This window comes from Balaenoptera physalus (genome assembly GCF_965194825.1).
Source record: "Balaenoptera physalus genome assembly, chromosome: X".
Classification (NCBI taxonomy): Eukaryota; Metazoa; Chordata; class Mammalia; order Artiodactyla; family Balaenopteridae; genus Balaenoptera; species Balaenoptera physalus.
The window spans coordinates 75,633,735-75,660,103 of record NC_138903.1 but is presented as its reverse complement, the minus strand read 5'-3'; the positions used below and the strand labels follow the sequence as shown (position 1 = coordinate 75,660,103).

At 35.1% G+C, this 26,369-nt stretch overlaps 1 protein-coding gene across 2 annotated transcripts in view; it reads right to left on the bottom strand.

Moving 5' to 3' along the window:
* Positions 1–18,062: 18,062 nt before the first annotated feature.
* The window catches only part of DACH2 (dachshund family transcription factor 2), a 639,710-nt gene continuing 631,403 nt past the window's right edge, over positions 18,063–26,369 (bottom strand). Inside the window, exon 13 of one of the 2 annotated variants that reach the window (XM_082447406.1) lies at positions 18,063–25,820. In XM_082447406.1, coding sequence (XP_082303532.1) covers positions 25,816–25,820 — 5 coding nt within the window. In that variant the 3' untranslated portion in view covers positions 18,063–25,815. The remainder of the gene's footprint in view (positions 25,821–26,369) is intronic. The other variant, XM_082447404.1, reaches the window with a different exon arrangement.

The following is a 26,369-nucleotide window of genomic DNA, read 5'->3' as shown; positions in this document are numbered from 1 at the left end:
TTCAGCATATGTCTTTGTTCCCTCATTTTGTCAGACTTACCGTGTTTTTGGTCTCCTTTTCTCAGGCTACAGGATCCTCGTTCCTCTTGCTTCTGTGTCTGCCCCCTGGTGGGTACGGTTGGTCCAGTGGCTTGTGTCATTATCCCCTTGGTAGGGGTTTGATTGGTGTTGTGTTGACCAGGGTCTGCCCTAGATATTGATCACAGCCTCTCCTTGGCTCTGTGGTTGTCACTGCCCTGTGAGGGACAGTGTCTGCTTCCTAGTTGTTGGAGTAGAGGCCCCCCAGATCTATTTCTTAGCAGATATTCTGATCTGTGGTGCAAGGTAGGTGGGATTGGAGCACCCCCAGTGGGAAAGAAGTCACCGAGTATTCCTCCTCTGGAGCTGTTCACCTGTGAATGTGTTCTGTTGTGTCCCCTTTTATCCATTGTGCTGGCTCACAAAGTACACTATAGTTAGAACTGCTCTTGTTCCTGCCTTAACTGTGGGTATGCCTGTAATTGGCTCTCGTGACTCTCAGGCATTGCTTTCACCAGGCCACTGGTGCATATCCACTAAGGTCAGGTCCCTGGACTGGAGTAGTCATGCACCTGTACCCACTGTGGGGGCTCTGGAGGCAGCTCTGATTCTGGCCTGACCCAACCCCTGCATTTGCATGCCCTCAAAGCCCACAGGTGTTAAAGCCAGACCCATCCCAGCTGCAGGAGCACTTGTTGTCTTTTCAGATGTTTCCTAGGTGCTGAATTTAGGATGCTGTCAATGGAGGTGTGACTGCATTTCATGCAGCCATGAGGAAAGATTTCTGCTCTTCTTCCTTAGCCACACAGCCCCTGTGGCTCAGCTGTGCTTTCAGATCCTCTACTGGGAGGATTTCCTAGTGGGGGAACTATCCATGCCCTCTTGGGACAGCATGGGCTGGTCCTGGCACCTGCTGATGGATTTCTTAGTGGGTGGGCACTATCCACGTTCTGCTCAGACAGCCAGGCAGGTTCCAGCATGCACTGATGGATTTCCTAGTTGTGGAAGCTCTCGGTGCCCTCCTGGGACAGCATGGGTGGGTCCTGGCACTGGCTGGTGGAATCTTAGTGGCTAGAGCTATACATGCCCTTCCAGATCAACAGGGACAGGTTCTGTGGCCTGTTGGCAGAATTCCTATTGAGGGAGTCTGTCTGAGCCCTCTGTGTCAGTGCTGAACTTTTTTTAATTGGAAAATTTTTGATTACTGATTCAATGTCTTTACTTGTTATGGTACTTTTGAGAATTTTCTGTTTTTTCTTCAGTCATTTAGGAATATTTCTATTTCATATGATTTGTCTAATATGGTGACATAATTGTTTATAGTATAGTCTTTTGACCATTTTTATTTCTTTAATGGTGGCAGAAATGTACCTACTTACATTTATGAATCTAGTTGTTTGCATCTTCTCTCTCTTTATTGTCAGTCTAGCTAAAGGTTTGATTTTGTTGATGTTTCCAAAGAAACAACTTTGAAATAAAAGAAACTTGGCTTCCTTTCTTCCCTTTATTGATTTTCAATTCTCTATTTTATTTATCTCTACTTCAATCTTTATTATTTCTTTCTTTCTGCTAACTTCAGGTTTAGTTCATCTTTTTCTAGTTCCTTTAGTTGTAAAGCAGCCTTATTCATATGAGTTCATTTTTTCTTTATAATTAGCCATTTACAGCTATAAATTTTACTCTTAGTACTATTTTCACTTCATCCCATAAGTTTCGATGCATTGTGTTTTTATTTTCAGTCATCTCTAAGTATTTTCAAGTTTTGTTGTGATTTCTTCTTTGATCCATTGATTTTAACAGAGTTTTGACCAGACATATTATGGCCACAGGAATTAGTTTCTGCAAAAACCCCCCAGTCAATAATGTGTTAAAGTGTGTATTGTTTAATTTCCATGTATTTGTGAATTTTCCAGTTTTCCTTCTGTTATTGATATCTAGCTCAATTCCACTGTGGTTTGAGAAGGCACTTTGTATGATTTCACTGTTGTAAAATTTATTGGAACACGTTTTGTTGCTGATCACATGGTCTATTCTGGAGAATGTTCCATGTGCATTTGAGAAGAAGGTGTATTATTCTGTCATTGGGTGAATCTTGTATCTGCAACTATAATGAACTCATTTAGTAGTTCTAATAGTTTTTCCCCTGCAGATTTCATACATCTTTCTATATATAAGATCAACAAAAAATTTGTTGTATTTCCACACACTAGCAATAAACAATCTGAAAATTAAATTGGAAATCAATTACATTTAAATAGCATCAAAAGGAATAAAATATTTAAGAATAAATTTAACTTAAGAAGTTCAAGTCTTGTATACCTAAACTATAAAACATTGTGGAAAGAAATTAAAGATGTAAGTATATGGAAAGACATCCCATGTTCCTGGATCAAAAGACTTGAGGTTGTTAAGATGACAGTACTTACCAATTAATTTACAAATTCAAAGCAGTTCCTATCAAAATTCCAAAAGCCTGTTTTTTTTGTGCAGAAATGGAAAATTTTATTTTAATAATCATACAGAGGGCTTCCCTGGTGGCGCAGTGGTTGAGGGTCTGCCTGCCAATGCAGGGGACACGGGTTCGAGCCCTGGTCTTGGAAGATCCCACATGCCGCGGAGCAACTGGGCCCGTGAGCCACAACTACTAAGCCTGTGCGTCTGGAGCCTGTGCCCCACAACAAGAGAGGCGGTGATAGTGAAAGTCCCACGCACCGCAATGAAGAGTGGCCTCCGCTTGCCACAACTAGAGAAAGCCCTCGCACAGAAACGAAGACCCAACACAGCCAAAAATAAATAAATAAGTAAATAAAATTTAAAAAAAACATTCCTACCCTGGATCTAATAAACCATGGGGAGGGAAACTATTAAAAAATAAAAGAATAAAAAAAAATCATACAGAAATGCAAGTTTCCCTGAATAGCCAAAACAATCTTGAAAAGAAAAATCAAGTTTGAGGATTCACATTTTCTGGTTTCAAAATTTACTGAAAACCTACAATATTCAAAAAAGTAGGCTTCTGGCATAAAAACTGACATATAGACAAATAGACTAGAGAGCATAGAAATAAACCAACACTACTATTGATAACCAAAACTGTGAGATACAACTTCACACCCACTAGCATGGTTATAATTTTAAAAAGGAGATAACAATTGTTAGCAAAGATGTGAAGAAATTGGAACCTTCATACATTGCTGATGAGAATATAAAATGGGGTAGCCATTGTAGAAAGCAGTTTGGAGGTTCCTCAAATAGTTTAACATAGAGTTACCATATGATGCAGCAACTTCACTCCTATACACGTAACCAAAAATTTATAACATGTGTTCAAAATAAAAAGTTGTACACAAATGTTTTTGCTGCATTATTTATAAATGGCCACAAAGAGGAAACATTACAAATGTCCATTAACAGGCAAATGAATAAATAAAATGTATATACATACAATAAAATATAGTTAAGTAATAAAAAACCAAAAAAAAAAAACAATCCAAAAATGGGCAGAAGACTTAAATAGACAGTTCTCCAAAGAAGATATACAGATTGCCAACAAACATATGAAAGAATGCTCAACATCATTAATCATTAGAGAAATGCAAATCTAAACTACAATGAGATATCATCTCACACCAGTCAGAATGGCCATCATCAAAAAATCTAGAAACAATAAATGCTGGAGAGGGTGTGGAGAAAAGGGAACACTCTTGCACTGTTGGTGGTAACATAAATTGATACAGCCACTATGGAGAACAGTATAGAGGTTCCTTAAAAAACTAAGAATAGAACTACCATGTGACCCAACATTACCACTACTGGGCATGTAGCCAAAGGAAACCATAATTCAAAAAGACACAGGCACTCCAATGATCATTGCAGCACTATTTACAATATCCAGGATATGGAAACAACCTAAATGTCCATCAATAGAGGAATGGATAAAGAAGATGTAGTACATATATACAATAGAATATTACACAGTCATAAAAAAGAATGAAATTGGGTCATTAGTAGAGATATAGATAGAACTAGAGACTGTCATACAGAGTGAAGTAAGTCAGAAAGAGAAAAACAAATATTGTATATTAACTCATATATATGGAATCTGAAAAAATTTGTATAGAGGTCTTACTTACAAAGCAGAAATAGAGACACAGATGTAGAGAACAAACGTATGTATAACAAGAGGGAGGGGGGGTGGGATGAAATGGGAGATTGGTATCAACATATAAACACTATTGATACTATGTATAAAATAGATAACTAATGAGAACCTACGGTATAGCACAGAGAACTCTACTCAGTGCTCTGTGGTGACCTAAATGGGAAGGAAATACAAAAAAGAGGGGGAAAATGTATACTTATAGCTGATTCACTTTGCTGTACAGTAGAAACTAACACAACATTGTAAAGCAACTATACTCCAATACAATTTTTTTTAAATAAATACAAGAACAAAATGAGAAGTTAACAAAGAAATAGAAAACAAAAAAAAGAGAATCATACAGAAATTTTGGAGCTGAAGAATAACATGACTGAATTCAAAAATTTAATAGAGAGCTTCAACAGCAGACTTGACCAAGCAGAAGAAAGATTTAGTGATCTGTAAGGCAGATCCATTGCAATTTTTCAATCAGAGGAACAAAAAGAGAAAAGAATGGAAAGGAATGAAGAAAGCCTACAGCACTTATGGGAAATCATTAAATAAATAAATAAATAAATATATATATATATATATATATATATATATATATATATATATATATATAGGCAGCATTGGAGTGCCAGAAGGAGAAGAGAGGGAGAAAGAGATAGAATGCTTATTTTAAGAAATAATGGCTGAGAATTTCCCAAAAGTCAGGAAAGAGTTGTACATCCAAGTTCATGAAGCTAATAGTTCACCCCAAAATTTCAATCCAAAGTAATCTTTTCCAAGACACATTATAAGAAATCTGCTTAAAATCATAGTAAAAAGATAATTTTAAAAGCAGCAGTAGAAAAAAATAATCTCATACAGTGGAACCCTCACAAGACTATCAACAGATTTCTCAGCTGAGATTTTACAGGCCAGGAGTGAATGTGATATAAGTCTTGAAAAAAAGAAACCTCCAACCAAGTATACTTTTCTCAGCAAAGTTGTCCTTTAGAAATGACGGTGAGTTAAAGATTTTCCCAAACAAAACCTGAGGGAGCTCATCACCACTACTTCTGTTTCACAAGAAATGCTGAAAGGAGTTCTTTAGGCTGAAACAAAAGGTTTCTAATTAGTAACATGAAAATATAAGCAAATATATAAGACACTGGTAAAGGTAAGCATATTGTAACATTTAGAAATGAAAGAAGAGATATTACAACTGATCATGCTTTATGATATTTTAATGTGTTATTGAATTCAGTTTACTAGTATTTGGGGGATGGGGATTTTTACATCTATATTCATCAGGGATATTGGCCTGTAATGTTCTTTTATGTCATGCCCTTACGGCCTTCTTGAGAATAATGCTGGCCTCATAAAGTTAGTTAGGAAATGTTTCATCCTTTTTAATATTTTGGAAGAGTTTGAGAAGGATTGGTGTAAATTTTCCTTAATTTTTGGTATAATACACACATGAAGCCAACTAATCCTGGACTTCTCTTTGGTGGGAGGTTTATTATTACTGCTTCAAACTCCTTACTCATTATTGAACATTTCAGGTTTCTATTTCTTCATAATTCAATCTTGATAGGTTGTATATTTCTAGGAAGTTATTCTTTTCTTCTAAGTTATCCATTTTTGAGGCATATAATTGATGATAGTAGTCTTAATGATTCCTGTTTGGTCTTGGGCTGAATCAATGTTTCACAACCTCCTTCATGGGTCCCAAAGCTCCCACAAAAGCACTTTTGCCCATGTATGGCTGCAAAATTATTGTTATTGTCAGAGGATATGAGTAGGGAACTTACTATATTGCCATCTTGCTCAAAATTATATTATTTTGCACAACCTAAGGATCTAATAATATGAGCTTAAACTATTATACCTCTGAAGTATGGAATGCAATGTAGTCATTTAAAAATAGTCTGTATTGTAGAAAATGATGTGATGTTATGTGAATTAAAGAGGTTCCAAAATTGAATGTACAGGGAGACTTCTGATTTCTGGTCTGACATGTAAAGAGCTTAGAATTCGTCACTATCATCATCACAATAAGCAAAAACGTGAACTGAAAAACAACACTTTTTCTTATAACCATCAGATAATTGAGGTTGGAGGGTGAACAACTGCCAGGAAAACTGGAGAGATGGATGCTGCGATTCACAGCTTACCAGTAGCAGAAGTCTGCCCCTAGAGCCAGTAGAGGTTGGAACATTAAACTCTAATGGTTGAATTGCTAGAGGCTCAGGGAGGACAAGCTTGAGAGTTAAAAACTTGGTGTGACTAGTCTTAGTGCAGCTCCCAAAACTTTGGAAGTTTTATCTCTAGGAGCCCCAACAAGTTCTCAGGGTGAAGGCTGGAGAAACATCCTCTCATGCTTCTGGCACAGGGAGGAGAAAAATAACCATTTTGAAAAACACCCAGAGCATTCTGTTCTCCTTAACCATGGCCCTTCCTAAAACAAAACAAAACAAAACAAAACAACAAAAACAAACTAATCATCATAGACTAATCCACTTATTTTTTACCAGAGCCTGTCAGACCTCAGAGAAGGTAAATACCCAACACCAGCCCCCTCAAGTTGTCCTGGCTCACCTAATGTGAGAAAATCTAAGAGACAATTGTGAATGTCACAATCCCCAGACACGTGCTCCTATATGACTGAAACCTAATTATAGTAGTATAGCATGCTTCCTCTCACTCACACCTTACCACCATATCGATCTGGCTCTTCTATAATAATAGTCGATTACAACTTAAAGTACTGCAAGGATAAAACCATCTTTAAAAGAAGTCTCTAGGGAAACCCAAAGACAACGGAAGAAACAAAAACAAGGACACTAGAGAAAAATGTAGCCTCTTCCAACTGCAGCTTCAGCAAACAGTAAACACAGACTATCTCCAGCCAGATGAGCATAAAGCCTTGCATTAAAGTTTATTTACCTCTGTTCCTTTTACCCAATACATTGCAACTGAGTTTTAACAAAAAATTACAAGGCAGGCTAAAAAGCAATAACACAGTTTGAAAATACAAAACAAGTATCAGAACTGGACTAAGATATGGCAGAGATTTTGGAATTGTCAAGTGGATTTAAAATAATTGTGATAAATATGCTAAGAACTCTGATAGAAAATGGACAATGTGGGAGAGCACATGGGTAATGTAAGAAGACAGATGCAAATAATAAGAAAAAATCAAAATGATATGTTATAAATCAACAACACTGTAAAAAGAAGTGAAGAATGTTTTCAATGGGCTCATCAGTAGAGTAGGCATGGCCAAGGAAAGAATCAGTGAGCTTGAAGATATGCCCATAGACACTTCCAAAACTGAAATGAAAAGAAATGATCTAACAGATATAAAATAGCCATTTATTTCAAAATAATAATAGCAACCATGTATTTGGTGATTATAGTTTATGGATAAAAGAAATGAATATCAACAATGTTATAATAGATGGGAGGGAGGAATTGGGAATAATCTGTTACAAGGTACTTATACTACCTATGAAGAGGTATAGTGTTATTTGAAAGTGGACCTAGATTAGTTGTAAGTGTATAAAGCAAACTCTAGGGCATCCACTTAGAAGTTATTAAAATAAGCTTATTTGAAATGCTAAGTAAGAAGATAAAAATGAAATCATATAAAATGCTCAATTAGAGCAAAAAAAACCAGAACACAAAATGAGAGTCAAATAACAAGGGAAATGGATTGAACATATTTAAAAATGTAGTAGATTAAACCAACAATATTAATAATTACTTTAAATGTGAATGGTCTAAATACGCCAATTAAAAGACAAATTGTTAAAGTGAATATCATGACACAACTATATGTTGTATTAAAAAGTATGTACAATATGATTCCAATTTTTTAAAAGCTTTAGATTCCTTTCCCTACTTTATCTTGATAATAAATAGAAGCAAGATGAAAAGATCAGAAGTTATTGGTGATTGTATATCAGTGGTAAAATTCTAGGCTAAATTTTTAAATTTTCCTTTTACATGTTTTAAAAATTATTTATAATGAGATATTATTTCCCTATTGAGAAAAAATAAATTTTATGAAAGTAACAATGCAATTGGGAATGTTTGTGCATTTTATAAATTGGTGTCTAACTTTTATGGACAAAGTTACCTATGAATTAGTCAAGACTCAAGTCGAATAATAAAACATGGCTGACCCTAGTTCTAGATTTTCTTAGCAGAAAGCTTATTAATACCTAGTTTAAGTTTTAAAAATAAACACGTAGCTTTGTGTCCACCTAGAGAGGTGGGATAGGGAGGGTGGGAGGAAGATGCAAGAGGGAGGAGATATGAGGATGTATGTATATGTATAGCTGATTCACTTCGTTATACAGCAGAAACTAACACACCACTGTAAAGCAATTATACTCCAATAAAGATGTTAAAATAAATAAATAAATACCTATAATAACATTCCATAATCATTGTAGCACAGTTAGGAAATCAGAAAAAGAAAAAAATTAACTCTATATACAATACCATTTACAACCTTAGAGTGTAGCACTTACAGATTTACAGATGTCTGTGTGTATGTATGTGTGTGTGTGTGTTTCTGTGTGATTATGACACCCATAGATTCTATTTTCTCTTGATACAAACAATCTACTGTGAGCAATATTGCATATTCATTTTTACATAGTTATGGCAAGGATTTAATAGAAAAATTTATGAAAGAAAATTACTAAGTCAAAGTGTATGCACATTTATAAAGCTTTAAAAATATATTGATAAATTATCCTCCAAAATGTTAACAATAAACACGATCTACTGCAATGTTTGAATGATTTTTTTCACACACCTTCATTAACCCTAGAGATAATTATTATTTCATTTTGTTAATATTATATGTAAAAGAGGATTTCTCATTTCAATTTGCATTTTATTACAAGTGATGTTGGGCATGTTTCACATTTGAATATTCTAATAAATTGATGAATCTATCCATTTTTTATTTAACTTTTCTTATTTCTCATCAATAACTTTATATATTAAAGTTATAAACCCCTTCTCAGTCTGTTTTGCAAATATATTACCTGTCATTTTTCTTTAACTTTTGTTTTATATTATGTTTAATATACAGGTATAGTTTATTGCCAAGAGTCAAATCTGTAAGTCTTTTCCTTTATGGTTTCTGCCTCAGGAGTTATGCTTAGAGAGGCCTGCTTCACAACACAATATAGATATTAATCTGTATTAGTTTAATTACTTTTATGGTTTCTTTAAAAAATGAGACTTTTAGCAGTCATTACACTTGCAAATTTCATGTAGGCACATTTAAATACATCTCATAATGAAGCAAATGACTGTGAATCTTAAAGAGAATGTTTACTAGTATATTTTTAAAATATTCTACAACTTCAAGCATAATATTCTGCATAGATACAGATATACATGTATATCTGTATATATGTAGACAAATCAACTCTTTTTTTTCCTCTCCTTTATAATCATCTATATTGTCAGTATAAGGATATGTGCACATACATGTTAATGGCGTGTTGATGCTTTAGCTGTAATTTTTCACTTTTCATCATGGTTATATCCTAAAACATTCTACCGTGGCTGTTTTTCAAAACATTGCTGGATTTATACATTCAGCATGGCATTAATCCACTTACATACATTTGAGGACTGTTAATTTAAAATCATAGTAACACTTTTATATGTATTGTTATATTCCATACAGTCAAAATAGACCATGTAATTGGAAAGTGTACTCTTGTTAGCTGCCGTACATCTTCTATACCAATTATCAACTAAAATTTCCTGTCGTAACTATTTTAGATAACTTGTAGATCCAATAAGCCTGTCCTGATGATGATGCGGCTGATGACTTTTAGATATTTAGTTAGAGAAAACTAATATTAAATAGATGCTTGTGGCTCTTAATCTGTACATAACTGGAGCATTTTAATTTTCAAACTGGAATCAGTACTGGATAAAAGTAATATGCTTTGTCTTCAGCTTTTCACTGGAGATTGTTGTCCTGCAAAGAAACTGCTCTTCTATAGAAAAATAAATCTAAATGCATTCAACAGCAATCCATTGCTTCAACTTGTCATTAGGTATTGTGAGACAGGCCATGTTACAAATGAATATTTTAAACATTAAATTGCATAATAAGTAATTCTGTGCAGATGGCTATTGGAGTTATGCTTTTATGGCATGAAAGTTGCTGCAGTGCCTTAGGGTCTCTACAGCTGATCTCTCTGGACTGCAGTCACAGATATACAGTTTACTCTTTTCTGTATTTGTCACTGGGGGCTCCCTCAGATATAGGGTACATTCACCGTGAAAGACAATCCCACTGAGAAACATTACTATTATGGAGCTCTTTGACATCCTTGAAATGGAAATATTATTCATCATGTAGGGATGTTTTCTGGCAGCCTGATTCACATGGGAGTTACACAAAGGTAACATTTTTGTTCTTGTTAATTAATTTGAATGTCATATTTAGGAATCAGTGGTTGCTTGCTGATAATCCTAATTTGCTCATATTGAATGTATGAAAAACTCAGCAAAACAAAATATTAGTTACAAACCATTTAATTAAGTAAGGCTGAGATATTTGTGCTTTATATCCTGGCCTGTCAATCTTTATCAGTAGCAAGCTAATAAGACCTTTATAGATTTCTCCTATAAAGCTTAATAATTCTCTAAATGTCATTTGCCAGTAGTTTGATGTTTAAAATTCTTCTTGGAAGGGTAAATTAGAAGTCAATGACATACCACAAAGCTAATATCAGTGTAGTTTAGAGAAATGTAAAGCAAGGTTTGAGGGAAAATACTAAAATTACAGTTGTGGGAAGTTAAAGAAAATGCAGGCAGTTGGCTCTTGAAGTTCTTTATGAAATGTCTACCATTAAACTTTATTTTTAATACTTAGGTTATACCAGTGAAAATTCACTGGGAGTTTAGTCATAAGAGAAAATAGTACTGCTCCTTCAATCAGCACTGTGAGAATGGATAAACTTATGCCCAGAGGCTTCATGCTAACAGTTCACGGAAGGTTAATGATACAGATGGGCCTGAACTGACATTCTAGGTGTGTTGAAAAGTTTGCTGCACTGTGACAGAACATCAGATATCATTCCATCAGCATTTTCTTTTACTACTTGAGCATAACAGGAATACTGACAACTTGGAATTCAGAAAGATGGTTTATAATCTCTATTTATTTTACTGTGGAATTCTAAGAGCTAGTCTCAACAAGAAAAGAAAAACAAAGCCTTCCATTGGGTATTTTGTGCTATGGTATTAAAAGAAATGTTAAAAATGAAAAAAAAAATCTTGGCCTAAGTCAGAAATCTTTTAAAAACCCCAGCATCCCCTAAGACAGGAATGACTGGAAACATTTGATGATCTCCTCTCCCCAATATTTTCCTTTTAATATAACTCCAAACTGTGACTTTAGGAGGTAAATGAATAACTATTTTTCTGAGTTCTAGAAAAATCCTTTTTGAGCAGAAGGATCCACAATTGGAGTTTATTGTGGATTTTTAGCACTCAATATCAGCTTCAACTGGAAAGCACATCATGGTGGTTAAAACATTTAATCATTCCTTCACAGGTAATACAACACACACTAAAAGAATGAGTACTCTGTGTCAGGTGCTGTGCTAAGTGCTCAATAAAAGCATTAGCTCATTCATTCAGCATACTTTTATTGAGTGTTCTGAGAGCTATTGTAGACATTGGGGGAATTATAGAGTACAGATGATCTCTAGTCTAGTGAGGAGATGAATACAATACAAATAATCAGTATAATGTCACCCACTAATAACGGCATTAAAAGCTACCATTATATTAAGTGTTAGGCACTGTTCAAATTATTTAAATAATTTTAAGCCTCATACCAATCCTGTGAAGTGCGTACTGTTACCTACATTTCAGACAAATTAAAACTCAGAATAATTAAATATTTTGTCTAATGTCACAGAGATAGCTTCAGGTCTCAAACTTATTTGTCTGGTTCCAAAGCCTGTGTACATTAACAGGGAAAAGTGTAAAGGGTTATGAAGTCAATAAAAAATGGGCTTTGTGAAGAATTTACAGAGAGGAAAATAACTGTGCTGAGTTTCAAAGGTTGAGGTAGGAGTTCACCAGATGGAGAAGAGATACTGGCAAGGCTAAATTTTGTATTGAAAACTGGCAACACACATAATAAAGTTGAATGTAAAAATGCATGCTAATAATTTTATTTTTCATAGAGTGATATTAAATAGCAACTAAAAAACACCATGTCAGAATTAGAGAGAGACCGTGGTAGAAAGGAAAAGCCTTTATATGTACATTTAATGGCACTTCTTCCCTGCTTTTTGGACAAGGTCATACATTTTCATTTTTCATTGGGCCTCACAATTATGTAGCTGGCCTTAGGTGCTAATCATTTTAGGCAGAAAGAACATGAGATATAAGGAAATGGAGGCATTAAATCTTTCGTCTTGCTTAGGTTGTGGGTGCATGTTTGGTATGTGAGGGAATGTAGTAGGAATTGGGGTGGAAAAAGTAAGACTTCCTTGTATGTCATCCCCAATTAAGGAGAAGGCATTGAAAGTTTAGGACTAATAATAACATGATCCAAATAAAATCCTGGAAAGATCTCTATAGTAGGTGGGTGTATGATGAAATGAGTGAGAAAGACTAGAATCTGAAAGACCAGATAGGCTCTGAAATACTCTGGGTAGGAGAAAATAGGGGTTTGAACTAATACAGTGGCAATTTGGAAGAAAATGATTTTGAAAGATATTTCTAAGACAGAACTGACTGGATTTGCTGGCTGATTCGATGTTGGTAATAAAGAAAAGGAAGGATTCAAGAATGTCTCTGAGGTTTCTACCTTGAGAGATGCAGGGATGATTATGCCTTAACTAAGAAAAGGATTATACCAAAAGGAGCATGTTTCAAAGAAATGATCAAAATTTTTGTTTTGAATATATTTCATACCCTGTATGTGTTGTGTGCAAATGGGGAAGTACAGCAGACACTTGGAAATATGAGTCCAGAAATGTTTGTGTTCCAGTAAGACTATATGTTGTGACTTCGGCAACAACTTTGAATTATCTGTCTCTGATTCCTGGCCATTCATCTTCTTCACAAGTAGTTTCTAATTCCAAAAATAAGAAAATCAGCCTGAGAAGCTAAAATATTTTTCACAAAGTCTCTGGACTAAAACCATAGTGTGTATTCCTTTAGGATATGATCTAAAGTTTTATTCTTACTAACATTAAATCAGCTTGAGTATACATCCCTGAGACCCATGTCACTCATGCCATACTTCTTAAAGTTCTGAAAAGCATCAGGGATGTATAATGAAGGGATATATGGAAATAAATGAAGTAGTATTTCCTTAGAAACATGTTGAATATTTAACATTAAATGAAATGATTTATGTAAAGACAACTTGTCAAATGCCTACACAAATATCTGCTATGGTTTTAGTCATGTAAGATAAAACTTGTCACCCTCACCATTGAGGATGGATAGAGAATAAAACACATATTTTCTCTTCTCACAGTTGCAAATACCATAAGAAATAAGGAAGGGTGATTTAATCTGGGAAGATGTTTGAGCCTTGAAGCACTGGAAGCTTTTAGGGGCTTCAGAATCCCTCAAGCCCTATGGACTATGGAGTGAGTATCTTGTATTTGGGGCCATCTCTAATTTTGGGGAAATAGTGGATCACAGAGAAGGGAAAATCAAGGGATAAATAGAGATGAGGACACTTTAGGCTTATTTTTTCTTAGAGTATGAAGATACTAAAAAAGGAAGGATTTTAGGGAACAGAGGTAGAGTTTTTCTGGAAATAAATTGTATCTTTTCTCTGATCACCTAGGTAATGGTGCTTGTCCTTCAGGTTGCAAGTGAGATGTCATTTTCTCCAGGAAGTCTTCCTTGACTTCCAGGTCTTAGTTAAGTGTCCCCCCTCTGTACTCCCCCAGAAACCTTTATTCCCACCCACCACCCCAATATCACACAAAACAGTTTAATTATTTGTAAGGACTGTGAGGTTCCTGCAGAAAGGGTCCATTGCTATCTTATCCATCACCACATCCCACATGCAGCATAGAGCTCCATAAGTATTTGTATGAAAGACTGAATAGATGCATGGAAGAAATGAGTGAATATATGGTCTATTTTGGAGGAATCTGAGTCTTTGCATAAATGGGCATATTAAACAGTTAGAGACCCACACCAGGAGATTCTGAAGGCGACAGGAGATTTCAACCAGCCAAAAGGTAGGTAGGGGAGAATGGACATTATTAGAACCAGTCACAGAGACAGTAAAAGTTATAGTTGCCTGCTGGACATAGAAGGAAGAGTCAAGCAAACTGAAATGTTGGCTTCCCTGCATGTTAGCCCATAAGAAAAAATAATTACGATCCTGAATCATAAAGAAAATATAAATTAGACCTTAGAACATGTGGAAGTAAGACATATATGGTATATATGTGATTGCTTTTTCCTCAATTAGTCCTCCCCCCAATATTTTAGTGTTTAAAATAATGATTTTAGTAATCAAAACAGTAGAGTTTGGCATAAAAAGAGACACATATATCAATGGAACAGAATAGAGAGCACATAAATAAATACACTCTTATATGGTCAATTAATTTATAACAAAGGTGATAGGAATATACAATGGGGAAAGGATAGGTTCTTCAATAAAGGGTGTTGGGAAAATTAGACAGCCACATACAAAGAATGAAACTGTACCACTGTCTTACACCATACACAAAACTCAACTCAAAATGGATTAAAGACTTGACTGTAAGACTTTAAACCATAAGATTCCTAGAAGAAAACATATGATGAAAGCTCCTTGACGTTTGTCTTGGTAATGATTTTTTGGATTTGACACAAACAGCAAAAATAAAAAAAGTGAGACTACATCAAGTTAAAAAGCTTCTTTATAGCAAAGGAAACCATCAAAAAATGAAAAGCAACTTATGGAAAGGGAGAAAATATTTGCAAATCACATATCTAATAAGGGATTAATATCCAAAATACATAAAGAACTCATATAACTCAGCAAAAAAACAACAAAAAAACAAACTATTTGATTAAAAAATGGTCAGAGGAACTGAATAGACAGTTTTCCAAAGAAGGTATCCTAATGGCCAACAGGTACATGAAAAGATGCTCAGCATCACTAATCATCAGGGAAATGCAAATCAAAACCACAATGAGATATCTACCTCATATCTGTTAGGACAGCTATTATCAAAAAGATAAGAAATAAGTGTTGGAGAGGATATGATAAAAAGGGAACACTTGTGCATTTTTGGTGGGAATGTATGATGGTGCAGCCACTATGGAAACCAGTATGAAGTTTCCTCAAAAAATTAAAATTAGAACTACCATATGATCCAGCAATTCCGCTTCTGGGTATTTATCTGAGGGAAACAAAAACGCCATCTTCAAAACATACCTGTACCTCCATGTTCATTGCAGTATTATTTACAATAGACAAGACATGGAAACAACCTGTCTTCATCAACGAATTAATGGAAAAAGAAAATGTGATATATGTATATAATTCAGCCATAGAAAAGAAGGAAATCTTGCCTTTTGGATGGACAACTTGGACTGACCTTGACAGCATTATGTTAAGTGATAAAAGTCAGACAGAGAAAGACAAATACTGTATTATCTCACTTATACGTGGAATCCGGAAAACTTGAACTGATAGATACAGAGAATATATTGGTGGTTGGCAGAGGCGGGGGATGGCAGGTAGATGAAATGTGGGTAGGAGATCAAAATATTAAAACTTCCAGATATAAGATGAATAATTCCTGGGGATGCAACGTACAACATAGTGACTATAAAAAACAATAATTTTAGCTGTTGGGAAAATTTATTTATGGACCACAGCTTGTTCCCTGTCAAAGTCTAATTGTGTGGTATTACTGTTAGGCAACCCTTGATTTCCACCTAGAATGTGTTCAATAGTTTCATTGGTGACTAAGTTGTTCCAAATGAAAAATACATTTTCCCTATCAATCTTTCCATTTACAATGTTTACCTTCTAAAGCCAACAAAAAATACAATTAAACCAATTGGATATCTGATCTGTAGATAGAACAATAAGTAATTTAAAACTCCCAGTTACCTATCAAATCTAGTAGTCTTGTACATGGGAAAAAATCAGCCTTATGTTGAGTTCTATATTAGACCTAAAGTATATAGAAACCAGTGTATCTTTAACAGCAGGATATGGAATTATTTATTTCCCATTTCAGGCTACTGAGTGATGGAAGCAAGGAGTTTCATGGGCTGTGAATGTTTTAGAGGCCCTGACTTTGGGGTTAGCCTGGACACAGAAGTACAGGTGGTAGGGGATGGGCAAGGGTTCATTGGGAGCTTGTCTTCTCAGGTGGTACAACAGTCTACAAGTAGCAAAAACAGTGAAACCTTGGATAGTAGGAAGGGAGATGAAGGGAAGCTGGAGCTGTTTTCATACACTGTTATGCTACTTAGAATTCAAGGGTTGCTTGTAATAGTAAAGGTGAAAGAATTAGGTTAACTGAGTCTTCAGCTGAAATGTCTTATTTCAAATAAAACTCAGTTTATAGCTTATGATTTTATTGATGTTTGTAGAAGCTTAAATCCAAATATTAAATCTTACCAAGAACATATTCTTCATATTGACTGACCCACAGGATACCTGATATTTTCACAGTTAACTAAGATTTTAAACATCTATGGAAATTAATAGTGAGTGTGTCATCCTTAATTACAACAAATACTGCTTACAAATTAGAAATATGTAGAGGAAAATATGAAGGTATTATTTTATGGCTTGTAACTGTTTCTCTTCCTGTACCATTAATTCAATCCATCCATTCAATCCATTTTACACTACTCTCAGATTAATCTCTCAAATGCGTTCCTATTATATGCTTATTGCTACCTATTCAAGGTGCTCTGTAATTTAATCCCGTCTTAACTACCAAACCTTATCTCCACTAAGGTTGGACAAGATTCTGTGCTTCCTTTTAGTGGATTCCTCACTGTTTCATGAATAGTACATACCGCTCCAATTTTTTTCTTTTTTTTTTTTTTGATAAGGATGCATTTATTTTAAACCATTACATAAGATTCAGCTTAAGAATCATAAATGCCTCTTGCATTGCACATTTTTTTTTGATTTTTTAATTTTATTTATTTTTTTATACAGCAGGTTCTTATTAGTTATTCATTTTATACATATTAGTGTATATATGTCAATCCACTACAATTTCTTACTCTCTGGCTTCGTAGGTGCTGATCTCTTATCTTCACCCACCCCCAGTCCTACTTGTTCTTTAGTCCTCTATTCAAGTTTCATAATGACTGCCCATTATCCTTGCATATAACATGTTCTTTCTCCTTTAGCCTTTGTTCCATGCACATTGACATTTAATTATTTAGCATTTATAGTGATTTCTAGTTATTTATAATGTAAACCCTTTAACTTAATTGGAAGTTGCTTTAACTCTATTGGAATTTTTTGTTACATAAAAATCATATTTTCAATGTTTGACATTGAATTGCACCTAAATACTTTCTTTTATTTTTCATTCTCCCCTTTGACTAATTAAGATAGATTTTTTTGGTGTGTTCATGTTGCTTTGGAATTTCAAAGATCTTCATTCACATTCTGCTAATCTCAGATGCCATGGCAATCCAAGAGTCAAGCTCTAACGTATTTTTAAGCATAAATTTTACCCAAAGTATTTTAACTCGTTTTATTAAAAAAAAAATCATCCAAAGGTAAAGAAATATTTTCCCCATCATAATATAATGAATTATCATGGCACAGCCTGAAAAGTTCATTAGTTGAGTTCAACTGCATCTGTGCTTATTGTAGTGCATACTGGTCACCATGGTTCTCTGATTAAAGTGAGAGAAGTTGTCGATAGATTTATTCCAAAGATTTTAATAAATATGCCAGATATACCAGGCAGCCTTACCATTGCTAAATCAGTACATTTGCCTTTCTGGAATTTCTGCTTCCTGTACTTCTAATGTATCAGGGCTTAAAACAAGGTCCCAGGTCTGTATTCCCAATTCTACTATTATTTAGTTTAAAACTAGAAACTTTAGAGAAGTATTGCAATATACTTAGATAATGTATAAAAAAGGGAAATCTTACATGGCTAGCGGAGGCCAAGAAAGGGGACTTTTTATTTAAACCTTTAAAGAGTTGAGATTCAGAATTATCATCAACATTTAGGCATTTTATATTTGAAATGACTACCACCCTACCCAATGATAATCAACTATCTTTATACTTGACTTTCTTTTTGTATCTCATAATTTAGCTGCTCATATACTTCAAGGGAGAATTGAATCAGGTGAATTTTTTTAAATGTCCAAATTCGATTTCAATAATTCATTGACAAAGAAAAGAAGACATGTTTTGTGTGTATATACTGTGTGTGTGCACACATGCACACACATGAATGCAAAGAGGAATGAAACTATGCTTATTCATTTTCCAATACCTATAATATCTGATGGACTTCTATCATTTTAAATAAGGAGTGACTAGCTATGTGTGTAATTGGGGGTGGTTTTCCTTCACCAAGTTCAAGTTGAAGTGGCAAAATTTTGGTTCAATATCAGTTTTGACCTTTCTAATACTGAGAGCTGGCTAACAAATAGTAGCTCTGTGGCATTATAATTGTTCAAATAATTGTAATTGTGTGCCTACCCTTGAGATGTCAGGCAATTGATGGCTTTTGAAGACCCTCCCACTCATTTCCTAATCTAACATTCTATTGTAAGTTATTCTTTTTTTTTCTTTCTTTCTTTTTTTTTTGGCCGCACCCCGCGGCATGTGGGATCTTAGTTCCCCAACCAGGGATCGAACCCTCATCCCCTGCATTGGAAGCGTGGAGTCTTAACCACTGGACTGCCAGGGAAGTCCCTGGAAGTTATTTTTGCAATGCTCTTCGCAGAGACAATTTTCCCTGAGTAAGAAGGCACAATGTTGATGTTTGTTGGTGGAGGGGGCCTTCACGACCAAATCCCTTGGGGTTCATTTATACATGTATTAGTTAGCTGGGAAGAGTGACAACAATTGGATTCCCCAAAAGGTTAGGTGCTTCTCTTATACTAGGATTGTATTTATACATGAAGGTACTGTATGTGTGGAGGTGAGAGCAGTTGTGTTCTCCCACCATTACTCCACAAGCAGTGAACTTGAGATCAGAGTCCCTTAAGTTTGTATGAGACTGATCCAGCTCCTCTAGCCATAGTCTCAGGATGAATGTAATCTGTATGTTTTCTAAAGAAAGTGCAAGGGCAATGATGTAACAGTGATCCTCCCAACCCTAGAAGACAGTCTATACCTGAGAAATAATTGACATAGAGTGAAACCACTGCCCTGCAATGAAGGAATTCCTATCCTATACCCAGCTTCTTTTCTTAAGGTTCTTATGTTGTTGGAGGAGGAAGGAAGTAGTGAGGAGGAGACTGTGGAAGGGTGGTCAAGGGTTTGCTTTGAAATTGCAAGCAATCCTATCCCAGGAAACATGGTGGTGCAGGGTGGGTTTCACTCCAGGTAATTATCTGGCTCTTTCTTTCCAGATGGGCCAATGAACTGGGATCCAAATAACCAGGAGATTCCTATAGTTGCACCACTTCTCAACAAGTCCCAGTTATCTATGCGACCCAGAATCAAATCACCCCCATCAATGTTAAGCCAGTGTGAATAACTTCTAGCAGATGAGGCTAAACCACAGATAGTATTGGGCACCTGGACCCCTGAGAGTTGGGCAACTAATGGCACAGACCTCCTCTGGTCATTGCATTAAGCTTTAAATAATGCGATCCTGAATATCATATGATTAACTATTTGGTATCCTGCTTATTGTGCTATGGTGGGGACAGGGTACACTACCAGAGCACACCTGTTTAACCAACAAAAATCCTTAGGAATCTTTCTTCTCTAGAGCAGAGGAAGAGCTTTAGCCTTTTCAGGACTCTTAAAAATTCCATAAACAAGGATGATGATGAGCTGATGGTGAGAGGAAATATTTGTGGAAGAAAGCAGTTCCCAAACAGAAGACCTACAGTCTTTGGCTGGCCAGCTAGAAGCATTTTGGGATACAACACACCTTTTATAAGAAAGGGTGAGGAGTGGAAGTGGCACTGCACAGGAAAAACTGTGGGTTCCTTGGTGAACCAGAATTTGGGTGACCTCCAGGATATAAGTGGAAATGAACCAAGGAGAAGGTGGAGACAGATTAGATAAACTGTAGGGAAGGGCTATGGTTTTGGCTTATCATTAGGCTCTTTTTTTCACTTGCTTTCATTTTTCATTAGCCTATAATGACTATTTGGAGGTACAGGGAGACCTGGATTTTCTTTGGCCCCAAGTAGATGCATGCCCTTCATATTTTTGTTCACCACTGAAAACGGGAGAAACTCTTTTGAAATAATAGATATTCAGAAAATATTTTCCAGCTGGATTCACCACATTTTTCCTGCTTCCCAGTACAACCCTTCCTCCTGGAAGCAGGTTTAAAAGCACACACAGCCAGGAAAAGGCAATGTCGTGTGCGATTCAATAAGAACAATTGGAGACAATTGTTTCAACAGGTGAAATGGAGTAAGATGTATGTTCATATTTGTTTAGAAATAAACAAACCAGAGGAAGCTTTGCAAACATGTTCTTAGTTCTTATATTTTGATTTGGGCTCTGACTCCACTTCAATAATTACAGTTGGCAATTTGAAAATAAACACTCAGTTCAATTGACAAAGTCAAAATGTTTTTATTTTGCTGAAGTTTAGAAAGTACATTTTTAACAAAGAAGGTGTACTTTAACTTAATATATGGTAGAACAGAGAAACCATACATATGTTTCTAGTCTCTAACACACTACCACATTTTTTCCCTTAGAAGACAAAAAGCCAAGCTGAAGTGAGCATAGAAAAGCATCAAATATGGTCAAGTTACTTTAGTCATTGGGATTTAGCTCATATTCTTAAATTGGTCAATCAATTGCAAAAACAAAGTTTACATCATTGCTTTTAAAATGTACACACGCTCTTTCTTTAAAAAAATGTAATATAGATTGAATAACTGCTTCAGTAAACAAAGCTTTGCTGATAAACACAATTGAATTAACTCCATGTTGAATAGTTTCAGAGATAAACTGGAATCACAAGCATCTTCATTTATGTAAAGTCAGCGAGGACCTTTCAGGACGAATAAAACTGTTGTGCCATTGCTAAATAGTAATAGTTACCTCCTTTAAAAAAAAGAAAACAAGTTAGTTTTTCTGAGGTATAATTCTAATACGTGCTTTAAAATACTAAACTTCTATCTTCACGAACTTAAATGATCTGATGTTACAGGCTTGATTTAATATTGGTAAAATTTAAAATTTCTTAGCACTTCTATATGTTAATGTGTCAGTTTTCAAAGATCCTTCAAGTTGCGTGCTACAGCTTCTTTTCTTCTTTCCACTGCACTGAAGACATCAAAGACTGAGAAGACTCTTCATAAACTATGATGTCTATTGTTATCTACTTTACTTTTCCTTTTGTACAGAATGCTATGTTTGAGATCCATATGGTTTACCAAAACAAGGAAAAAGGAATGTCTGGTTATGATCTAAGGTGATGACACCTTTGATGAAACATTTAGTTTCCTCTCCCCAGGTTAACTGTCCATGTATACTGCATGAAGGGAGACAAGTTCTGAATATCATTTTAACCATAGTGTTTAGTGAAATGGTATCTATTTAAATATTGGTAATCAAAAGAATCCATACCATCCTAGAGTTAGAAAATATTTGATGGTGTGGGTAAAAGTTATAGTTGGAAACAATTTCCAAAAACAATTCCACCTCTTTTTGTCTAACTTTCCTCTTTTCCATAGCCATGGCTTATAGCCCCAGTCTCTATCCAGCTACCTCATAAAAATTGGCTTTTGGTGACAAAAGCGGAACAAGGAAAGAAAGTGTGGATGATCAGTACAAATCCATCACCCAGGCTTAAAAAACACTTAAAGTCTATGTTTGTATCATCTTCACATATAAAGGAAAATACATTATCATTGTTGGACTGATATGCCTCATCTAAAATATTAATTCAGTATAGTCAAAGCTTAGCACTGTCAGGAGGAAGACATACCCCTTTAATGTATAAAATCTTTAAAATATTTTTTCTTTCTGTGTCAGAGGTATTGCGAGTCAGTGGAGTTTTCTGGATAATACCTCAAAACCAAAAATAAAGATGTGGTAAGGTAATAGAAGAATAAAAGAATGTGGTTCTATGTTAGGCCACCTGGAGGTTCAGACTTCATTAGAGGGCAACCAGGCATTTTGCCTAAGAGCCCATGGAATTCACCTGAACTTCTCCAGGGAAGAAGAAAACAAAGCTTGAATTTTGGGAAACTGTGTAGTAGTCTGTCACCCCAGAGAATTGCTCAGACTCCTTTGTGGTGTCTGAGAATATTTATTCTGATAAAATTCACCAGATGGTTGCTCGTTTTCCAGTCTACCTCATCCTCTGTATACACAGCCTAAATGTCAAAAGAAAGCTCTTCAACATCAAATAGCAGACACTCATTTTACCAGAATTGAAATTTATACAATATAGTTAAAACTTAAATCATGCAATACAAATTGAGAACATTACAAATTTGAAAGCAATGGTAAAACAAAGTAACATCCTGTAAAAAAAAAAAGTACATAAACACAGTAACAAATGGCAAAAAGCAATCACCATCTGTCCTTTAGAAAAATGCAGTTTCTGAAAAATCGCCCTCCTTTATTATGTTTAATTTTTGTCTTTGTTAAAAAAGACAAACATATTTGCCCACACCCTTCATTAAATGTTCCAGTTTATAAGGCCTATCAGGAAGTGTTTCCACAGCAGTTCAAAAATCCAAAGAAAAACTAGGCCAGCAGAAGACAGTATTAATATGAATCAATTTTTCTACTTAGAATAAAATAAGTTGAGATTTCACAGTAATTAAATTTTTTTCTCCTAATTTAGAGGATAGTAGCAAAATAGATTCTTGTGTAGCATGCTGTACAATGTTGACACAGATTCTGTTACTCTTCTACATATGCCAATACTGTGATTATATGGAAGGAGCCAATATTGACCTGCTAAATGACACTGATCCTTGGAGCAATCTCAAAGTTTGCCACATTTCAATTTCAAAATGCATTTCAGCTATAATATGAGTGATTTATCATTTAGTAGTAGCTGTCAAAGTAAACTCCTATGTAAAACAAAAACATCTGGAACCATAAACAGAGGAGAGCAGTAGCTGAATTTTAATCCAAACCTGGCATGCTCACTTCATTAGGAACAGGAAACAGCTAATTAGTAATTGAATGTTTCATGTTTTTAAAAGGGTTTGTACTTGAGCTCCAAACAGAGATGATCTAATATGCATTCTGGATGTAAACAAGATTAAAGATCAGGAAGAGCAATGAACAAAGCCTCTCCAGAGGAATGTTAGGGAGCTTGGGAACTTACAAGGAGTGACACACACTGACATTTCAAGAGAGCTGGCAGAGTTTATTGCTTTAAGATATATCAGATAAGTAAAAGGGGGATTCAATACACACAAATGTGACCATTTTAAAAATAAAATAGAAGGCCCATACAGTCCCTCGCTTAGCACAGCACTGCCTGACATGGGCATACCCCATGGCACAGGAGTCTGGTGTGTCCTCCTCCATACAGGAGATGAGTCTCTGCTGATAAGTTATCTTTAAAGGGTCACACCTGGTTGTTACAAGCTCAAGTAAGTGTGAGACTTGCCTTTTGTGGTATATATCTGAAGCTTATGAAAAAAAAAAAAAAGCTAAAATCAGGCATCACAAAGAAGGCAGGTATGTAGAAAAAGGCCAGAAGAATATGCACGAGGATTCCTTATAGTTCAACCAAAGTCAATTAACATATCTATTTTTAAAAAGATATTTGTTTATTTTTCAGTAACTTAATTAATTTGAAAATGCTGTTCAATTTCCCCTATAGTTCAATATATCCTGTTTGACTATCAAATAATGAGACGTTTCTGGATGTTATTTTTTAAGTCACACCTCTTTGTTATTCAATTCAGATATCTGATATTAATAACGTTCTAAAAAATTTTATTTGCCTCGGTCCTTCTCCATGATTTATTTCTAATTTGGCACTATTTCACTGAATTAGGTTAAAGCAACATACCTACTCTACACAAATAGATCTTCTACAGTATGTAGAGAGAACCAGAAGCCTTAGAAAAAATTCCTTCAGAGCATGGAATGACTGGAATGTCACACTGATATGAATTAATGTGATATTTTAAAATGTGTAGGGAAGCTGGGCATTCCAGTAGAAATTGCATGTACTGCCACAGGGAACTGATTACTGGAGAATGGATAAAAACTCAGTTGGACTTTTGCATAGGATGAGTGATACTTCTGTCACATCAGAATTTAGTTCGAGGGCAGATGTAAAAATAGCACAATGGATTAGGTTTTGCTTGGTGTAAAGAGGGCACTTTAGGAGGGGAGTTAATTTTTTGATCACTAGACTACTATTTATCACATTGGAATACTGTTCTATTAAATTCTTAGGAGGCATGAAAATAATGATGACAAGTATTTGCCACCAGCCTTTGGCCAGGTCTCCATTAAGTAAACAGTTAAAAATATTTCAGGCCATTTCCTGGGCAATTCAAGCCAAATGACCCATTGGGTTCTAATGACTGGAACATCTTAGGCATCTGGCCATGTCTAGACCAGAGGGTGAGCAGTGGAAAATATCCATGATGTGACTGACCCATCATATCTGCCTTTCTCCATTCTTAGGTGTATAGATTTTTCAGTCTGTTTGCTTGTTGATAGCTTGATGAAGAGGAAACAGTATTGGAGATGGAAGGAGAGCAGAAAAAAATAAAAGAGGTATTTTTAGTTGCTTAGGTATGTGTTTTTATCATTGCCTTCTTTACTGTAAGGAATATGCTAGTAGAAAGGTGTTAAATGACTTGCTCCACCATCAACAAATCAAAGGAAGAACTAAGTGTGGTAAAACCTACAAACTAGAGCTCTCCATATTTCCTTAGAGAACTGTACAGGTAACGTGTTTCTTTCAGAAAGGTGATCTCCAAAGCAATGCTAACAAATATGGATCATTTGCACAAATGAATTACCTCCTCACGTTAATTCCTGTTAAATCTCGGGTCAGCCAAATATAAAGCTATTTCATAGTAATCACAGCTTAAAGTGGGTGTGTCTGTATTTTAATTTCTGTCACAGCATTTAGAAATAGAATTTTCTATGTCTTAAAAATTCTTCCACCTACTTACCCCACTAGGATGTTCTGTGGTTTAATGTGATAATGTTTATAAAGCACTATGAACTCCATGGAAGAAAAGGGTTATAGAAGTGTAAAGTATCATGTTCAGTCATCATTATGATTATCCCCTAAACACTTGTGAAGCCCATTCTCTAACACATTTTTCCTGTACGTGCAAGGTTCTAATTATCAGTAATGAACAAATAGTAATAGATGGTTCCATATTTTAAGAATTTGAGTATGAATTTTAAAGAATTACAGCACTAGATAAGCAGGTAACTGCTACAGCACCCTATTCGTGCCTATGATCAGTTGGAGTTCCGGCATCAGTGTTCAGGCTGCACAGAAAAAACAATAAAACCGGTCAAAATTTCATTCCAACAAAGAAAATCCAAAATCTACTCAATGATCTTCACTAAAAACCACAAACTGCCTTTATAGTATTTTGCTGTGCTATATATGTTCAAGATTTGAATAAATCTGTGTGTAATAAATATATTATTTTATTACACATATCCCTTAATCATATATTCATTGATGTGGGCCTCGTTCTATTAAAAACAAAATTATACAAAGGTGAACAAAACTGTAGATTTACAGTAATTTGAAGTTTAAGCAAATTCTCTGGGTGCGATATTAACAATATAAAAATGGTGTAAATGATATTTCCTAACTCTAAAATATGCTTATGAGCCTCTTGTGCATGTTCTACTGCTTTACAACCTGCAGTGAAATGCATGACTAGCTTAATAAGCAAGCCATTTAAAAAGGGTTGTTTTTCCCCTGCACAGTCTAAAACATGCGTAAAGATCCACACCGTTTTCTCTGAATCAAAATCTTTGTTAATGATTGCAATTTCCTTTCAGGATGAGATTTCCTTCCCTGAC